The 17,118-nt window shown below is 36.2% G+C and overlaps 1 protein-coding gene across 2 annotated transcripts in view; it reads right to left on the reverse strand.

Moving 5' to 3' along the window:
• The window catches only part of LOC107103808 (E3 ubiquitin-protein ligase Midline-1-like), a 71,775-nt gene that overhangs the window by 18,377 nt on the left and 36,280 nt on the right, over positions 1–17,118 (reverse strand). For both annotated transcript variants that reach the window (XM_015403638.1, XM_015403637.1), the window contains exon 2: positions 6,436–7,229. In XM_015403638.1, coding sequence (XP_015259124.1) covers positions 6,436–7,161 — 726 coding nt within the window. In that variant the 5' untranslated portion in view covers positions 7,162–7,229. The remainder of the gene's footprint in view (positions 1–6,435; positions 7,230–17,118) is intronic.

Raw genomic sequence — 17,118 nt, forward strand, 5'->3', positions numbered from 1 at the left:
CTACTTCTAGCAGTGAATGTGACTGGGACAGTCACTCCACTGAGCACCAAGCCATGCGCAAACCCAGCCAAGCGATAAATCAGGGCTTCAAAAAGCTTTCCCTATGAGAGTGCACAGCAGTGCTTCCGGCAAACGAAGCGACAAACAGGTGACACCGCATCAGGGGCATCCCACTGCTCCTCCTTTCACTTATTCTCCTCTCTGTCCTCCTTTTACCCAGCCTTCTATAGTTGTTTATGGCTGTTTGTCAAACGCCAGAGCACAGGCTGCTTTATTTAATGCCATGTTTCACATAATCGCTAAATCAGCCGTGATTAAGGTCTCCTGATGTGTCGTCACTTTTCTTCTAAAACCTAACATCCCTCATGATTTCAAAGCAGTCAATGCAACCAAAGACAACATTTCTGAGTTATAATTTTACAGTGTTTGCTTCATATTTTATATAACAGAACACCCTGAGCCACATTTGAAATAACGACGTTTTTTGTTCTCCAAAATAGTGCCTTTTTTTTTTTTTTTTTGGCTTGTTTTAGGAAGTGTAATGTAGCGCCACAAGGGGCTTAATGGATGACCTTAATACGCAGATGGCACACAACAGTGACATAAGGGTCTGCTTTACCAGGAAAATCAGCCTGTTGTTATCGTCTGAGTAATGGAGAGGGGGGGAAAAGCTAACCTCTCAGAGGAAAATAGCAACAATAAGCCATACTTTGTACACTGATCTTCAAAATCCTTGAGAATACCTTGAGAATATAAACTCTAAGAAAAATGTGAAGAATTTTAAACTATTATGTGTTACCACCTTCAATTAGTTGTCTGTTCCACCCAGCCTGCCCCATCAGTTTGACCACTTGTCAATCATCCTTTGGTGTAATCCTTAATGTCTCTCTCTTTATCAGCCCATCCCCGTTTGATGCAATCAGTCTGTGCTAGATTGAGGAAAAGAACTGTCTTTGTTGCACTGTACAGTTAATCTGTGCTTAGTGTAGTAAAGTTCCAAAATGCAATTGGGCAGTGGACAAGGATTTGTTCCAATCGGAAGATGGATGGATTCAAAACTCCTTTACAGATGTAAACTAGTTTGGAAGTACCAAGATGTCATGCTTTATTGGCTGACTGAAATAACAAAAAAAAAAAACATCATATTTTAGAAAAAAGTTTTTTTTTTTTTACATTTTAGGCAAAATGACTATCAACACTTATAGGAGAAGAAGCAAACTGTCGACTGGCAAGCTAACATATTGCAAGTACAGTACTTTATTTAATCCCCTTAGTCTTCAGAGACTCCACATTTTTTTCATGGCTGAGATACATCAAGATGTTGGAAACTTTTCTAAAAACTTTGTATAAAGTTTTTGCAGATTTGTTGCTCTTGCACTGAAATCTAATGACAATGACTCCTATGAGGTTTTAGGACTACAGTCAGCTAGACATTATTTGAGCTTCACATGGTTATATGTCTTTTTGGAAGTGGTCAATAGAGGCTTTGTACACTGGCCAAAATCTGATAGAGATGATGAGCAACAATGATCTAGTAGCCTGTGGAGGTTAAATAGTGATCAGCTAGTACAAGAGGGCCAATTTATACCAAGAACGTATATAATATGTGCCCCACAGCACTATACCACCCCCAGCTAGAAGCACTGATAAGGAGGCAGGAAATGATTTCATCTTGTCTGACCCAATCATCTGTATGTTGCTGCAGGAATAATAACTACTCTGACCAGGGAATGCTTTTTCCAATATTTTATTGCTCAGTTTTGGTAACCCAGTGAGAACCTGGGGGTCTTGGGCTGCAACAGCTCATCTGCTTCAAGGGTTAATGCATTTTATGTTGAAAGGAGTAATGCCACATATTGGAGTTTGAATGATTTGTGCGGAACAGCTGTAACAGGTTTGTAAGTGTTAACTGATAATATTAGGGCCACAAAACAGGAGGGTTAAAACCAGGCCAGCTAGAAGATAGTAATTCTCAGTGGAAGAGTGGGATGTTATGTTACTTTGTTTCTTGAAGATGTTTTACTTTAAAACACTAAAAGTTTTTTTTAGGTTCTTTATTTTTTATTTTTTTGGAAATTTGATCAAACAAAGATTCCTTAAACCTTATCACCCTGTTCTAAGCACAACTACTTTTCTGCTTGAAATAAAAACCCTACTGCATTGGCTCTGTAAACATCTGATATTATAGAAGGCTCTGTTTCTCACATTCAATTGTCATTCCAACAGATGTTATGGATAAACTAATGTATCATTTTGGAATGTTTATTTGTTCTATCCATCCCTAAATACAATCCTAATATTATGTGATTAATTTAGGTAGTTATAGAACACGTATAGTATGAGTCACACTGAGAATTTAAAGAAGCAATCGAGCACTTTCATACATCAAAAAAACGTTGAAAATCCAATAATTTACTCTTCGCTTTATTCAACATTTTCTACACCATCACAAATACGAGTTAAACAAACCACTGCAAGTTAAAAGCACTTTCTGAAATAATAATGAGGTTGATGGGCACAAAAGAGGCATTTAACACTTCTTGAAATGCTTGTTTTTTCACCTTGGACGCTACAAGAAGCTTCTAGTGTGATAACACAATCGACCATTACTAAGAAGAACAGTTTTCACCCTGTCAAGAGTGACTCACTTTATGGCAGCATTAGTTTGAAATTCAGTGACAGTCTTTCAGGTAAAGCTATTAATATCTGACAGATTCCCAAGATTTATTTAAAGGTACATAGTCACCTTATTTGAATTTATATGCCAGTAACTCATTCCGGTTGTGGACATTGTTATAACAAATGATGGCATCCTGCTGGCTTATATATTTTTATCTTTAAAGCTTTGTTTTTTCTTTTTTCTCTGTATATTTACATTAAGATTTTAAGACGGGGTTGTGTCACTGTACATGCGTACTGTTGGTCAACAAGCAAAAGCAATGGAGGCAATGCAAGAATTGAAATAACAGCAAAGTTGCAAATAGAGGGGAAAAGGACTATCATATAACAATATCAGGACTTGGAGTATATAGCCTTATTTTGGTATAATCCTATAATGTGACAATGTTGCTTTTAAAGAAGGGGTGTCAAACTCAAGTTATTAACAGCGGGTGTCATGCATCTTTCAGTTTTGACTCTGTCTCAACATACTTGACTCCAGCATGAGCTCATTAGCAGACTTTCACATCTGGTAGTGAGCTAATTTAGCCATTTGATGCAGATGTGTAGGAACGGACAACTTTGAAAGTTGCAGGATACTGGCCCTCAAAGATTTAAGTATAACACCCCTGCTTTAAAGAACAAGTTTTTCTTGTACGGGCAACCTGCAATAAAAAATAAACAAACAGTATTTTGTTTAACTTCCCTTTAAAATGCCAAACTGTTGCTGCAAGTTTTACAGAGAATGTGGTTTCTTAAGAAACATTTGAAACCTACCATTTGTTACAAAGGCTGAGGCATCCCTATCTTTTATCCTCGAGGTTTTTGCTCCCAAGACCCCAAGCTAAGGATTTTTAAAAGCCATTTCCAGCAGCCTCTTCCGTCAATTTCCTGTGACGGGGGGTAATTTTATCTCTGAAAAAAGGATGGGTGTTACCACAATAACCTCGATGGCTCTTATCAGACACACACCACAAGCACAACTTGGGGAAAAAAAGGAAATCATTCTGGTTGCCTGATATTCTTTTTTTTTTTTTTTTTCTCTCACTTTGTGAAAAGTGGAAGTATCCCCTATTTGACAGATTGTTGCAAAACATGATAGGAATGAAATGTCCCAAAAAAATATAACATTCAACTTGTCAAACACAGAAGGAAGGGTTGGGAGAGTGAAACTATAAAATTACGGGTTTGAGCAAGGCAACTGATGAATCATCAGTGTATATTTTCGAAGAGTAAAAATCTGATAAAACGTGATTATTAAAATCAATAAAATAGACTAAAAAAACTTTTACGGTCCTGACCTCTTTGGTCTTCTTTTTGAGTTTTCAGTTATTTATGTCATTTTGTTTGGTTGGTAATTTAATTCCTTTTTGTGATATATTTAAAGTTTGTGGCAAAATTTGAGCTACTCTCTGTTGCCCCCTTGTGTCTGTTTCCTTTCCACTTTGTCCTTTCTAGTTACTCCTATCCATACATGCTCCATATCAGCTGATTAGCCCATTCTTTGTTCCGTCACCCATATATAGACGTTCTCTGCATTACTCATTTCTGGTTTCTCGTTTTTACTTGGCTTTTCATGTGTTTTCTCCTGGTTTTTGGTTTCCTGTATTTTGTTCCTGTATTGTGTTTCTGTTGCCTTCTTTTATTTCGTTAAACCTGCAAGAACTCATCTCTGCCTCCCACATCTCTGTTTCTGGTCCTCAACCAACCTTAACCCAACCTGAAAAGGCTGAAAGAAGGAAGATACACTTTACCCCCTTGCTTATAAGAAAAGCAACAATTTGGTTGTAGGAAATTATTTTTCTACAGTAGACTGAAAGGCCTGGCTAATTAAAATAGGAAGAGTTGGCAACTTACTGATTAACAGATTTTCTGACTAATTACTGTTTTAGATTTTGAAAGTCTTGCTTTCTATTTTTTTGAACTGCACAAAAAAGTTTGATCTGTGAAACCTTTAATTTTGCTTTTTAAGGCATGTACTGTACAAAATTTAAGAAGACATTTTTGTTCATATATAAATTCTATTAAGACATTAACACATTTTATGGAATCAATATGTACTCCCTCTACTTGTAAATGCTGTGAATACCTAATCCTAACTACGCTTGCTTTGGAGGAACCAATGCCCCTTCTTAGTGCCCTACGCTAACATTTCCCTTTAAGAAAGTCTGAAACTGTTCTAACTCCTTTGAGCTATCTGTCTAATCCATCGATATTATCTAGCTAATAGATCTAGTAGGAGTTTAGCCCTTCATTCTTTGAAGCATCCTGGGGGAATCTGGGCCCAGATTGCATGTGCAGATCTGAATGTATATTTTATTAAGAAAAGAAAACCACAACATGATTAAGGTAACGAAGCATTCAGACATGCTGCCTTTTACCATCTGCGTGCATTCGATGGTGACCCATTTTACCTTAAATGGACATGTATATGTACACAATAAGGTTTCATGAAAGAAAATGTTTCATCAAGTGAAAAAATTAATATTTAGGGAACCACTGAAGAAAGTGAGTAGTTTGTCTGCTACGCAAGTTAAGCAAAACTCGTAAATAATACATAAAATCAAGGCTTATCATTGTTTTGAGGATAGTTATTGATCCTTAACTAGTGTAAGAGCAGAGATAGTTTCACTTGTTCAGTGGCAGAAAGGTTGAAATACAAGATATCAGATTAAATGTTTTCATTGCTTTTGTCGATCTGCATATTTCCAGTCAACATACTTCATTAAGTGCCCCTTTGACGTTTGTTGTTAGCTTTACCAGTGATTTAGTGACTTAGTAGAATAATCAGTTAGGCATCTCAACATGGCATAAATGATTTTGCTAGCTCAGTTACTTTAACGTTTGGAGAGAAAGGGAATTTATATTCTTGCATTTGAAAATGTGTATATATTTATTACACATTTTAAAATGTATTTTTTTTCACTATTTTTATTTAAACCTCACTTTCATTATTTAAGGGTTCCATTTTGTTTTTGCTTTATTTCTGGTGTAAGGTATGAGTTTTTGATAAAAATTACAATTTTAAAAATCCTCATCGATAGAAGCTATAATTAGCCTTTTTATCTGATATATATAAAATATATTTTGATAACACCCCCCCTCCCCTAAAAAAAAGAGGCAATGAGATAAGGAAAGGTATAGATCTCCGTAACATGCATTTATAAGTACTTACACCTTAGGAATAATTTTGCCCATTTTGTCTGTTGCTAAATTAAAGGAAGGATTGAAAATAACTTTGAGCTGTTAAAACATGGATGCTGGTGTAATTAAAATATATTACAATAGACCCCATCAGCATACACAGAGAATACCCCTATGGTCATCACCAACAGTCTGATGCACATGTTATCCCTCAATTAACCCAGCTTGGACCAGTGGTAAAGTGGTGCTTGTTAACCTGCAAACTTGCTAAAGTCACCGTGCCTTGTCTAACGACACTGCATATTCACTACATGTGCATGCCTCTGAATACCCCTCTGGCTCCCTGGCATGGTGCAGTCATTATGCTAATTACTTAATTATTCATGAGAGATTATAAATCAGTGTGAAATGATGAAATCTCACCTGATAATCAACTTAGATACCTGGATGAGGATATTAAGAAATTTCATGCTTCAGAGGAGAATGAAATTAAAGTTTAAAATTCATTATAGGTATAAGTAGATAGAGAACATTTGAGGGTTTTTATACTTATCTATAATTAGATTTAGAAAAATGTATTTGAACTCAGCAGAAAGTTTTAATCAGACCATATCAGCGAGGTACTGTACATACCTTTAGTTTTTCGTAGCGGTCACTTAGAGCTGCCACTTGGTGATCCCTGTGCCTTCCCACCAGTTTGCACAGTGAGCATATCAGCTGATCATCTATGACACAGTACATGTTCACCTTTTCCTCCTCATGCTCCAGGCACTGGAGTCCTCTGAGGTGGGAATCGGGCATAGGCTCAATAAGCCGGTGACCGGTGAATGGCTTCTTGTTTGGGTGAGTTGCTCTGAGGCATTCTTCGCAGTACGAAACTTCACATGTCACGCATGTCTTAACGGCATCCTGAGGTGGGTCCTGCTCACAGAATTGGCATTGGACTGGTTCCGGGGGAGTTTCCGGGCTGGACATGGCGGCACTGACAGGAACCAAAGCCAGCCGATTGCTCCCTTCCTCGCTGGGAGAGTTAGGCCCACTGTGGGGGCCGGCCAATGGCAGCGGTAGAGGAAGCCCAGCTGAGGAAGAAGCCCTCTGAACTCTGTCGATGATGTTCTGCAAAGTCACGTTTCTTTTGAGTCCCTCTAATCCACGCTCTGGACTCAGGGAAATTACATACCTACAAGTGGGGCACTGAAAAGCGCCAATATTCTGGACGGACTCGTTAGTGGCGCAATGGGAGACGAGGATACGGTGGGCACAACCAAAGCACAGGCTGTGAGCACAAGGGAGCAGCAGTGGGTCTTCGAAGAGCTCCAGGCAGATTGGGCAGGTCAGCTCTGACTCCAGAGTGTCCATCCTGCTCAGAAGAAGCCAGGCGGGATTGCGTGCAGCTTCAGCAATATCAAGAAGAGCCGCTCAGATGTCTGCAGGCCAGAGAAAGGAGCAGGAGAACAGAGAGAGTAAAAGGAAAAAGAAAGCAGAGGGATTTAAGATTAAATGGTGTGAAACGGCTTATTTTCTACAGATTTCTTTGGAGGGCTTATATCTCAATGGGGCTGCTTAACAACAGCAGTGTTGGGAGCTTTTTTTTTTTTTTTTTTTAACTTAATCGTAGATCCTGTGAAAGCCCAAAACAACCAGTGTTGCAACATAACTATTTAAAGGGGTAAATTCTAGATTACATATTATAAAAAGCCAGAGTTTTTTTTGCCAATGAGTAAAAGGCCAGCTCTCTCAACATGCTTTTTCTTGGTTTACCCTTTACAGATTAGATATAGAGGTATGTGTGTGCAAGAGCAGCAACTTTCATTGGCTAAACCTATATTACCAAGACCAATCTGGCAGCCACCAAGAATTTATTTCCAACTATTACAATAAGTGTTTAAGGAGAAATTTGTTGAAAGGTGGTTGGAACTGTACTGAAGCAAAGCTCAACGCCTGCTATGGACATCTCTTAATATATAAGCAAATGCATAAACAGGTTGTTGCTGTTCCTCCTTAGCATTTAATTCCTACAGAATTCCTGATAAAGTGTGACTATGAAATTGTATTAGAACTCTAATTTCAAAGTTCTCTTAAAACTGAGATTTTTAGGTCCTTATAAACATGGGAAGGAAGGTTTTCGTATAAGGGGAGGCAGTGGCAGCTGCTGCTACAGCTGTAGCCAGTTAGTAATTAGAACACGAGTCAACTTATTCCCCCCACAGAGTAGGTTTTTTTTTTTTATATTTCAATCAGTCCTGTCATTCTCACACTGTTTCATAAGCTTTGCAGTTTCAAATAATGTTTGTGCTGATAGTGCACACCCAGTAACCTTGGTTACATATGAGATGTAAGGCAGTGCTTTGCTAGCTGGAATTATAAATTCAGTCAAGATGACCCTATTAAATAATCTTTCCCTTTTTACAGACAGTTTGAAATGGTAATCTCTTCATTTTTAATCAAATTATGTCCCTTGGTCTAAAGAAAAGCTCTAAATCCACAGTTTAATAATCTAGTGAGGGCAATATCAGTTGTGAATGATTAAAGCAGAGCTCTCAAGCTTCAACCATCAAGGGTCATTGTCCTTCAACCTGTCTCCCTAATCTAACACATCTAGATTACACATCTGAATTACCTACTTAGCATGCAGTGGTCCCGCTAATGGGCTAGCCAAGTGGGACAAAAGGTTTGGGTCCTGAGGCCTTGAATTAAAGACGCGTGGATTAAAACTAAAAATAATAGGCTCCAGTTTTAAAATTTGATTACATTAACTATATACATCTGCTGTTTATATAAATGTGCATTTTAAAATTCCATTAAAATGTTTTTTTTCTTTTCTTTTTTTTTGTAATGGCAATGCATAAAACCACATCTAAAGTTTCATAAAATATAATCTTTTTGGCCCAATTCTTATGTGCTGCTAACTCAAAACTATAAACTGTGAAGTTACAGTGACAAGTCATAGTAACACTTCTTGCATGGCTGCCTGTGGCTTGGAGCTCATGAGCTAGTTTGGACAAATGTGGTACAAACCATATAAGTAACTCTCTTTTTAAGTGGTGCAGTTGTTATTTCTGTAATGCAAACATAAAACATACAGCTTTGTCTCAAAATGAAGAAGTTAAATATAAGACTTCACTTTGTGTGGTAGAATACCTTTGGGGAGATGTAATTCATTGTTATAAATCTTTTATGTTAAGTGTAGTCTTGCACAGTCAATTAAAGAGGCAACAGATGCATGGAGTATTATAATTTAGGGGTTGTGGACTTGTTAGCTCAACAGCAAAAATTAAATTTTACATACACGCTTACTATGGTGAGGTTGTTCTCACTGATGCCCTCTGGCAAGAGGCTTTGCACCATTTGCTGCAGGCCCATCAGATTCTGCAACAGCTTTTTCCCCACTGCCATCAGACTGTTGAACGGTTGAACTCTAAACTGGACTCTGCAACACATTATTTTCCCCTACTAACATGTGAACTTTTATAATCTTTCTAAATAGGATACTACAATAATATTCTACTACATTTTGCACAATAGTTATTTTGCACTGCATTGAACCTTTTGATATTAATGCCCTTTTGCACCATTATTTTTACACCGGTTTCTTTTCTACACTGTTTACATTCTTATCACTGCTGCACTTTATAAATGGCAATGTTATTTTCACTGTTGTAGGCTGTTCAATTCAATGTTGTAATCTGTATGCATCAGAATTTTGCTTTGTATAACCTCTGTGCATACAAAATGACAAAAAAGTTTTTCTAAATATTTAACATTTAACATTTCCAGCGTTTTCAACAAGGGTTTTAGTTGTGAGCCATGCAGTTTTGTATCTGGCACTTTTTCTGTTGTAGTTTTTTTCCCCCTTAGAATTCTGCCACCCAAAAACAACATTGTTTGTAAGTTGTTCCCCATAGGAGAATTATACTAATTCCAAATGTATAACATTTTCTCTTTATGTGTATAAAAATCGAATATTTAAAAAAAAAAAAAAACGTATAGAGATCTCGTTTAAAATCCTTTTCCCATTTATTTCCAAGTGTGGTTTTATGCAGAAATATAATAATTGATAGAATCTGCACAGGCTGCAATGAAAACCTTTAGTAGTGCATGCATGCCTTGAGCTCAATTTATGCTGCTACAAACTTTCCCATAAACTACAACAGTTAACAAAAAAGCTATGCTGCTGTAGTAAAATTATGTTTTTATTGCAGGAATTGGGTCCAGTCTTATCTCTTACCAAGCGGGATTTTCTTTCTGATGCTGTCAAGCAGTATCTCATCTATTTTTTTTTTTTTCATTGACAGTTTGTTGTGTGTGGACCTACTTAAAAACTTTGTTTTATAGCGGACCTTAATCCATGGACAACAGTCACTTCCATATATGCTGAAAGAGAATGATCGAAGAGATAATAAATGGAACTGAAACTGAATCTTTCAGCAGATGTCACTGTTGGATGAGATTAAAGCGCTACTGCGTTAGACAATAGGATGCTGAGAGCTCAAAGTATCTTTCCCCGTTCTCATGCATAGTTTCCTCTGATCAAAAAGAACGGGGGGGAAAGTGCTGCAGATAAACTGTCCCCCACTTGAGATTTCTGCAGGGCTAGCAGTTTCCAGGCCCTGTGATGTTTGAAGAAGGATAAGAGTTTTGTGTTGATGAAACGGAAAAAGGATGTATGGAAAAAGTTTTTTTTTTTTTTCTCCCTTACAGATTGCTCCTTTTTTTGTTTTCTTTTCAACTCTATTTTTTCTTGATCATCACCAACAATTCATAGAAGTATGAGTTATTTTCAGTTGTTAATTGGGGTATATAAGCAATCTAAATCAACCAGACCCTTTGTAAAGAGAAAAAAATAACCCAAATTTGCTTTTGATTAACCATACTCTTTATTTTATTTTTCTCCCTGACATCAATGAGACTGAACAACCTCAATGCAACACACCAAATGTAGATGCAAAAAAATGTCCCTGTGACCTCTGTCAGTTTAGAAAGAGAAGGCCTATCAGCAGGCAATAGCCATTAACCAGAACTAAAAGTAGCACAATTCTGCAGAAATGCACAAAAAGCATAGCAAACAGGACCCCAGTAATGAAGCAAATAGTTGTTGAAAATGTCCAAGACATTTGTATGCAGTCAAATTGTTAATGTAACAATTCATCGAGTTATATAATCGCCAAATTGAATCATGGAGGAAAATAAAGCGGCATTAAGGTAGAAAATCTTCCAAACAGAGCCAGAGAATATTCTAAACATTGAGAATCCTGAAGAAATTGACTGAAAAGATAAGATTGTGCTTTCAGATAAAAACCCATAAAACAAATTTGTTAACAGTAAAGGCACCCACAAATGCATAAACTGAATCAGGCAGCAAAGAGAGGGTGAGATGCCTCCAACCATACCGTAGGGGACACTGTTGTGCCATGAAGTAAGGTGACAGAGTATAAAGCAAAAAATGATTTTTTTTTTTTTTTTTTTACTTAAAATTCAAGTTGTTTAGTTTTCCATCATAATTTTCTGCCTCAGGACTGCCACAGCTGTCACAATCTGTGAATAAGCAGCCTGCCATGCTGGCACCTCAGAAATGCCAGTACCTATAGTCTTCAGTGGGGGGCAATATAGAACTGGTTTAGCAGTGGGGAAGTTTGAGTTTATTTTACCCCCTCTTCACTGCAAATTGCAAATATGAAAACGGTGCATATATATATATATATATATATATATATATATATATATATATATATATATATATATATATATATATATATAATATACATCTTGATATTCATAATGTATGAAATGTCCTGTTTTCTTTTTTCCCACTGCCACACTTGTTTTTCCGAGAATGTGTTCTTACTGTAAACCTCACAACAGTTTATACTGATACTTAATAAAAACTATCTCACCATGTTTTCAAAAGGACACCACAGCATTTTTTGTATATATAGATGCCTTCATAATTTGATTTAGAACCATTTAGATTCAAACTTTCAAATGTCATTGAAGGTTTTCTGTATCTTCAGTGCTGTAAAAATTTAAAATAATCTACTCTACATATATATATATCACAGATGTTTAACTGTATATAACTTATTTTAATGATGTATAGAAATAGAAGAATAAATAAGTATTGTAATTTTGCAGCTCTTAACATTTATTTATTAACATTTTCTGCATGTGGAGGAGCTCAGGAATGTATTCCTATTTAAAGATTTATACAAACAACTTTTTTTATTTAGAAAAGTCAATCTCCAAGTACAAATGGTGCACACCCACAACAAAAAAATGTAGCTTACTAGTGCAAACAAAAAAAAAGTAATATCACATTACTGTAGCTAAAACCTACATAAGACGGTTCGTTTTTTTTTGTTTTTTTTTGGTATGGTCAAAAAAATAAATTGTTGTATTAAGATGAATGTATTTTAGAAAGTATATGTGAAGCGACAAAGCTTTTCTCATAACAGGATATTTAAGAAAAAACTATGATCACACTATGTGATTTCAGTGCAACAAAACATTTTCACAAAAGCAAAATTTCTTGTTAATAATCACGACGCTGCCTAAACATTGAAACACAAAACATTTCCTCACATTGTGAACATGAATAGAAAGAACTATGTATGACTTATTTAATATGGAAACAGTTAGATGTTCAAATAAACTGGTATTGCTTCAGAAACATACTACTATTTTTATTTTCTTGTTTTCTTTTTTGTTTTGTTTTTAATGTACAGACTCCTAATATAAACTAAAATTGAAAAAAGAACACTTAATTAGGTTTAAACCTAGAAGTGAAGCCCAGATGTACATTCCATATACATACGGGGTAGAACTTGTAATGGATGTCAAGCATTAAATCCTTTTATTAGTAATCGTTAAATGAAAAACAAAGTACTTCTCCAAATATAGTTTTAGCAGTCAAGAACTCTATGTAATCAGCTGGTTTTACTTAGATGGAAAACATTTTACCATTCTGACTGTATGATCTAGTTGAATTGTTTCTGTTAAGTGCCCCAAAATGACATATCTTGTGAATTGGTGCTATACAAATAAATTAACAAAATCTAAATATAGCTTAAAAATAAAACAGAAAACTTTCATTTGGCACAACTAAAAGGCAAAAAAAAAAACAGGTTTACCCATTCATCATGAAACTTCTGTGAACTCAGACTTCCTTGTTCAATTTTTTTCAATTAAGATTCATTTGCTTAACTGTATTATTAATTCTAAAAAGTTAAATAATTAAATCCATCTTATATGTATTGTTTAACTGAGCTGAGACTGATAGGAAAAAAAAAATGAAAATGATTACTGTCAGAACCTCCTCTTAACCAGCTTGTGTTAAATTCAGCTTATTTTTAAATTGCAGATTTGTCAAAAATGATGTATACTATACTGTATCTCTTGGTACCTTTATGTGACAAAGGGCTCCAGTATAAGTCTAATACTTAAAGTCCTAGTTGGTCAATATTTTACTTCAATTAACAAAGTTATGTTTCTGTTTGTTATGTTTTTCGTTTGATATTCAGTTTTGCTTTGCTCTTTGTTTTATAGGTTTTTATGGTATAATTCTTATTCTGTTGTGTTCCTTGGGATTTTCTCAGTTACTGTCTCAGTCTTAGTTCTGTTATATTTTCTTTTTATTGTTCAGTTTTGCTTTACTCCTTGTTTTCTAGTGTTAGTGGTTTTATTTTTTATTTTGCTGTGTTCTCTGGGTTATTCTTAGTTACAGTTTCAGTCTTGGCTCTGATATGTTTTTCTTTTGAGAGTTCAGTTTTGCCTTACTCCATGTTTTATAGTCTTAGTGGTTTAATTTTTATTTAGTTCTTTCTGGTTATTTTCAGTTCTCAGGTTTTTATTAGTTGCCCTCTGCTGCCCTCTTGAGTTCTCCTTTTCTCTCTTGCTCCTTGTTTCTGCTCTGCTCACACCTGCTCCTAATCTGCTCGTTAACCCTCTCTTTGTTTCAGTCTCCTACAAATACTCTTGCTGTTCAGTTCCTCAGTGCTGGGTCCTCGTCTAACCTCATCAGTCTTCCTCCTACTTGTGTCTCTGAGCCATCCTCCTGGTTACACTTCTTCCCTTGATGACTCCCAGGTTTTTGGTAAAGTTTTTACTTGTGTTTTCTTTCTTTGAATTTTTGGACTCCTGGTTTCTCGTTTGTTTTTTGGATTTTGTTTTCATTTGGATTTTGGTTTCCTGTTGCCTGTGGTTTTGGATTTTGTTTTTCAGTTCTCTTAATTAAATCAACTAAAAATGCACCCCTGCCTGCCTGCCTGCCTCTGCATTTGGGTCCACAATCCAGAAACAAACCTTTAAAAAAGTCTGATTGAAAGCCAGTTTCATCATCTGACTGGTCACTTTTTAAATAGATGATATGGACAATTAAAAATGCAGAACAAATTTTGAAACAATTCATTTTTATATATTATACATTTTTGTATTAATTTTTGATGATTACAAAAATGTATAATATCTCTTGTGTTTCCCCAAGTGATGGCGATACTTTATGTTGGGCTGTGGATAAGAAATATTTTTCTACCGGTTGGCAATGTTCTACCCTTTGCCTTGGAAGAATACAAAACCAGTATTGTTAATATAGAATCGCGACTCCAATCATTTGACAGGTGTCATTTTTAAATAAATGGCCACACAGTGTGTTGTAGTTGCACCAGTTTTCTTCGTTCTCCTTTCTTATTTGGTGTAAAGTCATTGCTTATTTTGAATGTGATCCACAAATAGTAAAGAGAGGTTATGGGGCTTTTCTGAAATTAACTTTTGATCTCTCCTGCAGTTTATATGTGGGCCGTGTTCCTCCCACAAGTCTGGGCTCTGCTTCTTTAATCTTTCATTAACTTTGGATCCAGGAAGGTAGCGGCTTTCCCTTCCACTCATAGTTTAGGGTGGAATAAAATTTTAATAGGTACCCTTTTTGTCCATTTCCTGAATAGGGATACAACAAAAGCAAAATGTGGACAAAAACAGAAGCGAATCTCTGCCTGTACTTAAAAAATTATGACTATGGCATCACTTTACAGAGCACACAAAATAGGGGCCCTTTATATTCCTTAGTTAATATAAATACAGACATAATGCCAATTTTAATTATTAACAGAGGTATGATCTTTTGATTTTTAAGGCAGTATTTTTATAACAACACCACTGCCTGGGGAACTGAAAGAATATATAACATTCTGGTGATTACAGTAAATGTCTTAAAGCTACAAAACCTGGGTTTAAACAAACAAAAAAAAAATGTGTGCAAGGATCCATTTGTGATTTGATGCAAGCGGCTGTGGCAGTCCATGATGTAGATACAAGAAGTAGGTCATTCCCATTGACCTGGCTCACATAATCAGCGTACACTGTGTGTGTCACTTGATGATCTCGGCGTTCCAATTCTCTGTCTCCCTCAACTCGGACGAAGCGGATAAAATGTAGCAAAGCACACGGCGAAACGATAAATGCGAGCAGACGAGGGCAAAGGCATCCAAGTCGGAGGGTACACATATCTGTCTGTCAGCGTTTATAAAATCATGCCTTGGGACCAAAACAAACCTTGCTCAGTGAAAACTGATGGGACAGAGTTGACTGGAGATGAATGCATTAGCACTTCATTGCAAAACATAAAAACAATCTTAGAGATTTAACTGTTTCCTCATCAAATTTGGCACAACACATGCCTTTAAATGTAACCTACTTTCAGAAAGAACACGCTTCAAAAGAACAGGCCCTAAATTATTTACATCTTTTCTTAAATACCAAATAATTTATATATTTTTATGCATCTTAGTGTCACATCTTGCATCTCTTCCAACCTTTTACCCACTCAACACCTTGTTTGCATCAATCTCTCGAAGAAATCAGTAGATCCCACAACTGTTTACTGGATTTGTGCAGGAAATGGGAGGGGAAAAATAACATAATCTGCCTTCATAGTGGCAGTGGGCGACTAATGCCAGATTAACCCTTGACCTTGCTTTATGGTTGAGAACCAGTTGGCTTTATAAGGGGTCGTGCAATCCGGATCCTTTCAGCAAAACATGTGCCCTACTAATTGATTTGTACAGGAAAAGATTAAATCGAAAACTTTACTCTTCTATTCTAAACGCATGGAAAGTCTGATGCCACTCTTTTTTTTTCTTTTCTTTTCTTTCTATTTTCAAATTGATTAATGCACATGCTAAACATGTGCATTAACATACAGTTTACAGTATACAGTTTTTTCTTGTGGTATTGGTGAGAGGAAATTGGTGCTTTTTAGTCTGCAGCCTTGCTTGTACATGTTGTGCAATATATCCAATTAGGACATAGGATGAAGAAACACAGTTGGGCAATGAGCATGCCCAGAGCAGAAGCTAACGAGGTCCAAAACTCCAGTGTTAGAAGAGGGATCAAAAGCTTTCAGCTTTAGATGTCAAACTCTGCAGAGAATTGTGTGTCTGCATCTCTTCATCTCTCCCACCTTGTTTTCTCTCCATCTTAGCCTCCATTCCCTTCATTTTCAATATCTTACAAAGTTACTGAAACTAAAAATGGTCAGCTGTACACAAACACCTTTGTCTCCGAAACCCTGCCACGTTTTTATCCCTAATCCGCTTCCTGCCACACTAGCTGTGACCAATCCAGCCCTTCCATGGTCTAAAGTGGGCAGTCACACTTTAACATGATTGGTTGGTCATAGTCTGGGATGCAGAGGATATTAGTGATGATAACAGAGGGAGACGTTTTTGATTGTTTATGCGTGGCAAGGTCTGTCTGGGATCTCACTTGTGTGACCCAGATTGGCCTCAGTGATGGAGCTAAAAAATTCAATGCGATGTTTGTGGGTCAGGAGATTATAGGAGACATAAAACAAGTCTGGTGTTGACAGTGTGTTTCATCAGAGTCTATGATCTTCCCTGCTATTACAGAAAGACTGGTGAGACCAAAAGGTAAACATGTTGGCATTGCATATTTCATTTCTAATCAAGACGTAGGCTTAAAAAAAAAGAAAAGGAAAACGGAAAAGCTGCCACAAAATGTTATATAAAGTCTATAAATTTAGACCTAGAAGAACCTCACTACATAACACCCTGCAGCCCTTTTACTCTTTGAGATTTTACTCATATCCATCACATATCTTAATTTGGCTTAGCTGGGTGTAAAATTAATAAACCCCCACTCCAAATTAAGTTTACAGTTAAAATTAGCTTGTCCAAAAAAAATCTTAAATTAACTGAAAGAACAATGAGAATCTGGTATGACAAGTGGTTTTTCAAACCCTTCTATGTGAAGCTGAACCTTTAATAACTGTTAAGACAGATGGAAAGAAAAAAAATATATATATTT

This window comes from Cyprinodon variegatus, unplaced genomic scaffold (assembly GCF_000732505.1).
Source record: "Cyprinodon variegatus isolate N-32 unplaced genomic scaffold, C_variegatus-1.0 Scaffold1532, whole genome shotgun sequence".
NCBI classification, from domain to species: Eukaryota; Metazoa; Chordata; class Actinopteri; order Cyprinodontiformes; family Cyprinodontidae; genus Cyprinodon; species Cyprinodon variegatus.